The sequence below is a fragment of the Notolabrus celidotus genome, chromosome 21 (genome assembly GCF_009762535.1).
Source record: "Notolabrus celidotus isolate fNotCel1 chromosome 21, fNotCel1.pri, whole genome shotgun sequence".
Lineage (NCBI taxonomy): Eukaryota > Metazoa > Chordata > Actinopteri > Labriformes > Labridae > Notolabrus > Notolabrus celidotus.
This window is the reverse complement of record NC_048292.1, coordinates 13,320,230-13,328,281: the sequence shown is the minus strand read 5'-3', so window position 1 is coordinate 13,328,281 and position 8,052 is coordinate 13,320,230. Positions and strand designations below refer to the sequence as shown.

Here is an 8,052-nt window from a genome sequence, read left to right as displayed (position 1 = left end):
AACTTTTCACACTAGGAACGTGGATCAACAATCTTTGAAAGGAGCCACGTATTGTATGCGTGCTTACCATACATGTGGGTGCTTTACATGTGCGCTCTGTCCAGTAGGTGGCGTTGTTAAACGTTTGAGGCAAATAATGACCCGGAAAGAGAAGAAGAAATCAATACAAATGAAGATGGCGGCTCCCACTGCTGTGACATGCAGACAGTAGGGTCGCTTTCTAACAGGGACAGAGTCAAGTTTCCTGTTTGTGAATAACAGTGGTCCAGGTGGATTATGGACGTGTTATAAATCAGACATAACTAGGAGAGGAGTCCGCCATGTTGGCAGCAGCAGCCTCCAGAGGGAAGGTCAGGTCCCTGTTCTCTTTGAGCAGGAGACTGTCCAGCAGCCAGTCTGGCTCACCGGACGAAACCCAGCACCCTCTCCCGGACAGCGAGCCTGAGCAGAAGTTGAGACCCAGAAAGGACCCCAGTGGCTGCTCCGTCTTCCTCTTTCCCGGCCAGGGGAGCCAGTTCATGGGCATGGGAAGTGGACTTTTGAAATACCCCAATGTGAAAGAGATGTTCACGGTGGCTCAGAAGATCCTCGGGTACGACCTGCTGTCTCTGTGCCTGGAGGGACCCGAGGAGGAGCTGATGAAGACGGTCCACTGTCAGCCGGCGGTGTTCGTCACATCACTGGCTGCGATGGAGAGGCTCAACCAGGAGAACCCAAAGGTACCTGCTGTGTCAGCTTTTCATCAATAATGTGCTTAATATGTAGGGTTCAATAATTGTATGACTTACCTTTTACTGTAATATTGATATTTTAATATTAATTGATATTGATATTGATATTTTTAGTAATTTTAAATGTTATCTTATTCTATTTTTATTTATTCATTCATTCATTCATTCATTTATTTATTTATTTAATTATTTTATTTATCAACTCAGTTTATATTGATATTATTATAACTATTTGTATTCTTAATTTTGATGCTTTAACTTATTTTAATTACACATATTTTATTGTTGGTGTGCATTAGTCTCTATTTTATTTTATTATATTTTGATTTTTATTTCAATTATTATTATTTTTATTATTATTATTTTCCCCTAATATGTCTTGCCATTGTTTTATTTCTGCTTCTTTCTTGTTTTTCAATCGCTGTAAAGCATTTCTTTCTTTCTTTCTTTCTTTCTTTCTTTCTTTTATCAATGGAGCTGTTTTTTGATAGATTATCCAATAAACTGCATTGACTTAAATCAAGTAAAGGGTTTGTCTTAAATCAAGATTATCCGTCTTCTACAAATGAGATCTCAGCTTGAAAAAGATTGTTCGACTCAAGATATTTAAGATCCATTGTCTTAAAACAAGTCCCTCTATCCTCGACAATTTCACTTGGTAAGATTTTGAGTTTTTTGCAGTGTATGTTCATGTTTGCACTCTTCTGTCTGCAGGCCATTGAAACCTGTGTCGGTGCTGCAGGTTTCAGCGTTGGAGAATTTGCAGCCCTTGTTTTTTCTGGTGCCATGAACTTTGCAGAAGGTAAACAAATATATATATATTTTTCACTTGCACATGATCGTGACTTTGCTCTGTTAAAGTCAAGTTGTAATATCTACACCTCTTTTGTCCTCCAGCTTTGTATGTAGTAAAAGTGCGAGCAGAGGCCATGCAGAAAGCCTCTGAGCTGGTTCCCAGTGGGATGCTCTCAGTCATCGGGAGACCCCAGGCTCAGTACAAAAACGCCTGTCTCCAGGCTAAAGAGCACTGCAAGAGCCTGGGCATGGAGGAGCCGGTCTGCTCTGTGGCTAACTATCTATTCCCTGATGGCAGGGTCATTGCAGGACACCAGCAGGTATGACATTCGTAAGCTGTGTATTCATGACAAAAGCTGCTCCAGACTCATCCCTTTAATTTATTGTCCTACCAGGCTTTGGATTTCCTCCAGAAAAACTCAAGACGCCTCCAGTTCATGAGGACCAAACCTCTTCCTGTGAGCGGGGCGTTTCACACTGAGCTGATGCAGACAGCTACTGAACCTCTCAGAGAGGTGCTCCGACAGGTGGAGGTCAGTCAAACCTTACTTTCTAACCACAGCATCCCATATTTGAAATGGTTGGATGTTATATATAAACATGCAGCATATGTAAACGTCTTTTCCTTGGGTTGTTTAGGTAAAACTGTGGCAACCTTTTCCCATGTTCATTATACTCTAAAACTCCTCTTTGCATAACTTTCAATCAAAAGAATTCCCAAACTCAAGATACACCAACACAAAGTTTGTTAAAACAAAAAAAATCAGTGTGTTAACCTCCACAAAATATACTCATATCAATACTTAAAGCAAAGTAGATCTGTTTTTAGAATCAGTTAATTAGTCTGTGGACAAAATAGTCAAAAGTGGCAACTTTTTTAAACTTCTATGATCATTTTGCTCCATTTTCCCAGCAAAAAATAGCTAATAGTACTGGTTATGGCTTTTAATATGTGAAAAGTTGGTGCATTTGCTGTTGTTTTTTAAATTAAATATCCTCAGGCTTTTAACTGATGGGCATTTTCATTAGACAAAACAAAAAAACATCTTACAAATTGGAAAAAAATAACCAATAATAAGAGGAATCGTTGATTACAGTCCAAAAAAACCACCCCCTTTAATAGTTTCTAACCTCATACAAAGTCATTTTTCCAACTACCACTCACAGAAAAGTTTCAAACTTTGACAAATCCTTATGTCCCCTGTTCAGATCTGTCGCCCAGAGATCAACGTGTACTCCAACGTGGACGGCAAACGCTACATGAGCGAGAGCCACATGCGCAGGCAGCTGGTGAAGCAGTTGGTGTCGCCGGTGAAGTGGGAGCAGACTCTGCACGAGATCTTCGAGAGGGCGCAGGGGACCAAGTTCCCTCACACCTACGAGCTGGGCCCGGGGAGGCAGCTCGGTGCCACGCTGCAGAAGTGTAACAGGAAGGCCTATACAAATTACACACATGTGGAAGCCACCACCCATGAGGACTGAGATGTTTACTCTGTGATGTGGTGGAGAAATGGGCCATTGAGCTTGTTTTAAAGTGGACAATATATGTTAAACCTGGAAGCTCCTGTGGTTGCTTCTTACCATAAATAAATTCTTATTTTTTATGAATGAGATTGCAACATTTCTTCATTAAAAGGTTTATTTGCATCACATGAAAAGGCATTTTCAAATCTGAAAACAGAAAGACCAGCTCCCTTTTTTTGTTTTTGAGCCAGCCTACATATCATTTGTATAAAAATGTTGCCTCTTAAACCAGTAAGAAACTCATCTGCATACAAAAGACTGCAAACCAGCAACAGTCTGGTCATAAGAAATAGTCTCTTTAAACATTAATACAACTGTGAGCCAACATGTCACTGCTACAATAAGCTGGCCAACTCCTCAGGCAACACTGTCGAACCAATTTTCAACGTCACAATTTGAGATGATCTTTTATTTTACTCCTGTTCCCAGTCAAATTCAATACCGCTTATAAAGATAGCCATACAAAAAAAAGAGAAGTCAAAGTAAACAGCAGGAATAAATCATTTAGAAATCATTACTTAGTTGCAAACATTGTAGTTAGTAAAATTTGTCCCAAAAAGACCCCCTCATGGCCCTTTCCATTCCACCCATAGTGCACCCAATGTGGTCACTGCTGCCACCACTGCCACTGCCACCAGTGCTCCTCTGGTCCAGCCAGTGCAGGTTACTGGTTTCAAACTGGAGACCTGTGACATAACCGGACACATTAATCAATTCTTCTGATTAAGTTATGGATACTTGTAGGACTATACAATATAATATTAGCTCGTATGAATAGAGAAAATGTTATGCAAAGGACTCAAGAGCTCACTTGAGACATTTTTACACAAGAGAATAACATGTATTACCCAGGCATCTGCTCTGAGCATCCCCTGCCCAGGCACACTGCTCTCTATCCAGGCCTTCACAGCTGCAGACAGACTCTGGAAGCCCAATATCTGACTGTGGATATCCCTGTAAGAGAGCAACTCTAGCTTAGACTACATTTACAACAAGCCATATAAAGACACCAGAGATTAAAAGTGAATATTAAGAAAAGTGATGTCATTTTGTGTGTCATTTCGTACCGATAGATGGTCCTGGTGAGTGCCTGAGCAGGTCTCAGCAGGTGGAGAGGAGCTAGTGGCCAGTTTGGGTGTCTGCTAGCCTGCTCCCGGACCAGCTGGTCTCCAATTACAGCCAACTGGTGGCCAACGACTCGTGCAGCCCTGTCATTGATCCTGAAGGCGTCAAATACATTAATCTTTAATATAGTTATCCCTATGTTTTGAAGTCATTATGTGTGAAAACAGAATCTTATGGAGCGGCTGAAGCCATAGAAGGTGATCACTTCTATCTTGTGTGCACAAGTTATGTGAGAGACCTGATATGCTTCTGTTGTAGCCAAAAATGTCAATGCCTGGACTTCAGGGACTCCTGATAGTCCTTTGCCTTACACTGTAAGGAAAATATGGATTTACCCTCTGGTTACTCTGGGGAACTAGTTTGACCTGGTGTTCAACACTTGGCCATGACCCTTTGCTGAATATCTCCCCTTTCCCCTTTCAGCTCTCCAATCATTGAAAAAACATCCCCAAAGAAAAGAGGAAAAAAAAGTGTGGCCACTCTTTCTAAATGCAGTTTGACTTTTTTAAATCTTTGTTTCATTAAAGTAAAGTTGCTGATACAGCAGGTGACACAATATGGCCACATAGTGATGTCCAATGTCTCTCGTCCTTCAAGTCCCCTTACCTAGTTGTTCTTTAAACTATAAGCCTCTATATATATTTTTGGGAGGTAGGGGACACAGTGTCAATGATGTACTTGTGACAGTTTGAGTGTTTAAGGCCTCATAATATACCTGAAGTTCACGTCAAATGCAGAACTGGTCCCTGCCTCACCAGGTCCAGCCTGGAGGGTGACCACACGACTCAGCTGTCTCGTTTGTTCCACCATTTTGTTTTCTGAAAAAGAGAGTCGGTATTATGCAAATCATTCCTACCTACTAATACACATTTTGAGAGCACAGCTAGATCTTTAATAAATATGCAGAGTGTATTCCATAATGACCCTGATGTTTGAAGGTGTTTACAGGTTGTCTTTGTTGGGCTCCTAACGTCCATAAATGTGCTGTGTAAATATTAAGTCATGTGACCAGGATAGGTGGCGGTTGTGTTACCGGGGAGAGAGCTCAGGTAGATAAAACAGGCTCTCCCAGGTTTGAAGAGATGACATCATCCGTTGGAATAAGTCCAACAGTAGTAGCACACTCACTACTGTATACTGCACCAAGAGTGTGTTTGAGTTACCCCTTGGACCTAAACATATGACTGTGTTTAGGAACAGTTTGTGCGAGACACTGTACACATTATCTACCTGCATGACTGGATTTATGACTTGTTATTTTCAGTTTCGTCCGAACAAACAGGTTTGTTGCATGCACCTGTCTTCAGACCAGTTCCTGTTGTACCTGAGCTCATCATGCAAATGTTCTATTTCCATAACTCAAATCATCCAAACTGCCTCACAAGATGAAGTAAACATCCCTGCCAGAAGACTGTAACAATTTGTTTCTGAACAAACTAAAATAAAAAGTTAGATTTTATTGTTTAATCTTAATAGTGTTTATGCTAATTTGATGAGAATACATGAACTTTTTAAATTTAAATGTAAGCACTTTGATAACATAAACATTAGTTACATAATAACACTCTTGAGGTTAGTTTCTGAGTATTAGTCACATAAAAACTCTCAAACTTCAGCGATATTTTCATAACAAAAGATGAAGTCATCCTTCTCACCCAAAGCAAACAAAGGTCGTTTGGAAGATCACACATTTTGCATTTCACATTAATCCCTCAGATATGAAGTATTTTTAAAAACAGCCAAATACATTTCCAGATTATTTAGATTATTTAGGCACCAATTTTGAATACTTATATGTTATACTTTTAACGGATGTAAATGCCTCAGCCCAGACAAACACAACAGGTGCATTAACATGAAAAAAAAAAGAAAGTTATTTTACCGTCTTTTTAGATTAATCCGGACGCCGCCCTGTAATAAAAACAAAAACAGCATGATTGAAATGTTTTCAACATTTAAAATAAAGAAATATTGAACGTTTTTTTCCTGTACTTACAGCAGCGTCCTTTAATCCTGGTGTTCTCAGTTAACTGCCGCAGATATGATTAGCCACGCCCTTTACCTGCTGCTACCAAAGGGTGACCACAAGAGGGCGGAAGTAGCTTCATTATGCATGTAGTCAGTGGTGGACAGTAACGAAGTACTTTTACTTGAGTACCGCACTTAAGTACATGTTTTGAGTACCTGTACTTTACTTGAGTATTGTTTTTTGAGGGAACTTATTACTTTTACTCCACTACATTCAGAAGACAGTTATTGTACTTTTTACTCCACTACATTTTTATCAATGCTCTAGTTACTCACTACTTTTGCTTTGAAGTCAGCTCATGAATTTCCTTCTCTTTTCTGAAATTTGATCCCCAAGACAGTAAAATGTGTTTGTGTAGTTCTGTTTGTCTCAGTGGTTTAGCCATACCTAACATGGAGCAAACACAGAGCAAAATTCACTTAGATCAGGCAGTTCATCTAGAGGTGGTAATCGTGGCTATAATTCTCCACCTGAGCACCCATGGCCATATTTTCAGCCTGTATTAGAGGTTTTTGAAATGAAGAATGATACATATTGTTTGAAATGTTCTCCCTGTTTCCCACTCTGCCCAAACATACAAAAATTCACAGTCTGACCTGAGAAAGCGTAATGTAACGTTTGTTTCATTCCAGATGAACATTTCAAACTAAGTTGTCTGTGCTTGAAGTAACTTAGTTGCTGTTTTTATTCCATGGTATAGTTTCTACAGATTTCAAGTAATGTTTTCTAAATAAACATAATGTAACAGAATGTACTTGTATGTATTCTTGACTGCCATCATGCTTTGTGAAAATAGAATGTTTTGAGATATTTTAAGAAGTACTTTGAATACTTAAGTATTTTTAAAAGGAAGTAATTCAGTACTTTAACTCAAGTAATAATTTGACAGAGCAACTTTCACTTGTATTGGAGTAATATTTGACCTGGAGTATCTATACTTTGACTTAAAGGCCCTGTGAGGAGTTTTGAATTGGCTGAGAAACAGACTGAAAATGATACCGATGCCTCTTTATGACCTTCAATAGCAAACAAGACCATCAGCAACAACACTGACACCTTCTCTGTTGCCATTTTTAATGCCTGAAACCGCCTTGAGGGGGTAGGTGTCAGACCAGATGATGGACATCTTGCTTCAGAAACAGCCTTTATTTGACTGTTTTCATGGAAAATAATCACATTGCCTGATAAAGTTGACTGTTAAAAGACAACAGGATGAGGTTTTTGTTGAAAACACTACTTTTACATGTATAGGACAAGAGATAAGAGGTATTACTTTGTCCACAAGGCGACAGAATCGATACAAAACAAAAGTTCCTCACAGCAGCTTTAAGTAATGAAGACCCATACTTTGTCCACCACTTTAGAAAACCCACTTTATTTCAGAAACCATTAAGCCCCCCCCCTCCCCACTTGGGCCCTAGTCAGTCCCACTTCCTCCCCCCACACTAAGACACCACCAGAGCCGTGGGAAGTGGCTTTAAGTTGGGGGTGCTGTAGTAAGAGGTGCAATATTTTTTCTTTTTGCATTTAGGTTACGTATGGAACTGATAGGCTATAACGCACATACATTTTATTTTTATTTATCTGGTTTGAATACAAGCTTTCAAGAGAACTTTTCATGATAAATTCACATCAATAACGAATATAATACAGGCTACTTTAATATGTATCAAATGCCCAACTTGCAACTTCCATACCCTGTTGTACAGCAAAGAGCATACAAGCCAAACATGGTAAAACAGACCCATAAGGCAGTAAAGCGCATTGAACAGGACTTATCCAAATAGGTTCAGTTTTTAAGCAGGCACACACACACAGGGCCCAGGCATTGGGTTATTTTAAAATGAA

The 8,052-nt window shown here is 39.6% G+C and overlaps 2 protein-coding genes across 2 annotated transcripts; one reads left to right on the top strand and one right to left on the bottom strand.

Annotated features, from left to right (window-relative positions):
• The first annotated feature begins 155 nt into the window (after nucleotides 1–155).
• mcat (malonyl CoA:ACP acyltransferase (mitochondrial)) lies at nucleotides 156–3,137 on the top strand. Its single transcript, XM_034674005.1, has 5 exons — nucleotides 156–719; nucleotides 1,446–1,533; nucleotides 1,629–1,846; nucleotides 1,922–2,059; nucleotides 2,736–3,137. Exons 1-5 carry the CDS (start codon nucleotides 321–323, stop codon nucleotides 3,006–3,008), a joined length of 1,116 nt encoding a protein of 371 aa, XP_034529896.1. The 5' UTR covers nucleotides 156–320; the 3' UTR covers nucleotides 3,009–3,137.
• Nucleotides 3,138–3,147: 10 nt separating this feature from the next.
• Nucleotides 3,148–6,244, bottom strand: bik (BCL2 interacting killer). The gene is made up of 6 exons (XM_034674006.1): nucleotides 6,172–6,244; nucleotides 6,058–6,086; nucleotides 4,891–4,993; nucleotides 4,118–4,270; nucleotides 3,899–4,004; nucleotides 3,148–3,736 (listed from the first exon to the last, which is right to left on the bottom strand). Exons 3-6 carry the CDS (start codon nucleotides 4,983–4,985, stop codon nucleotides 3,617–3,619), a joined length of 474 nt encoding a protein of 157 aa, XP_034529897.1. The 5' UTR covers nucleotides 4,986–4,993; nucleotides 6,058–6,086; nucleotides 6,172–6,244; the 3' UTR covers nucleotides 3,148–3,616.
• Between the last annotated feature and the right edge of the window lie 1,808 nt (nucleotides 6,245–8,052).

Excerpts from the sequence above, each read along its gene's own strand:
- mcat (XM_034674005.1), top strand. The coding sequence starts at position 321 with ATGTTGGCAGCAGCAGCCTCCAGAGGGAAGGTCAGGTCCCTGTTCTCT. Across the intron at positions 720-1,445 it reads TCAACCAGGAGAACCCAAAG|GCCATTGAAACCTGTGTCGG; the intron begins GTACCTGCTGTG and ends TTCTGTCTGCAG. Across the intron at positions 1,534-1,628 it reads TGCCATGAACTTTGCAGAAG|CTTTGTATGTAGTAAAAGTG; the intron begins GTAAACAAATAT and ends TTTGTCCTCCAG.
- bik (XM_034674006.1), bottom strand. The coding sequence starts at position 4,985 with ATGGTGGAACAAACGAGACAGCTGAGTCGTGTGGTCACCCTCCAGGCT. Across the intron at positions 4,005-4,117 it reads CTCACCAGGACCATCTATCG|GGATATCCACAGTCAGATAT; the intron begins GTACGAAATGAC and ends GCTCTCTTACAG. Across the intron at positions 3,737-3,898 it reads TGCTCAGAGCAGATGCCTGG|GTCTCCAGTTTGAAACCAGT; the intron begins GTAATACATGTT and ends GTTATGTCACAG.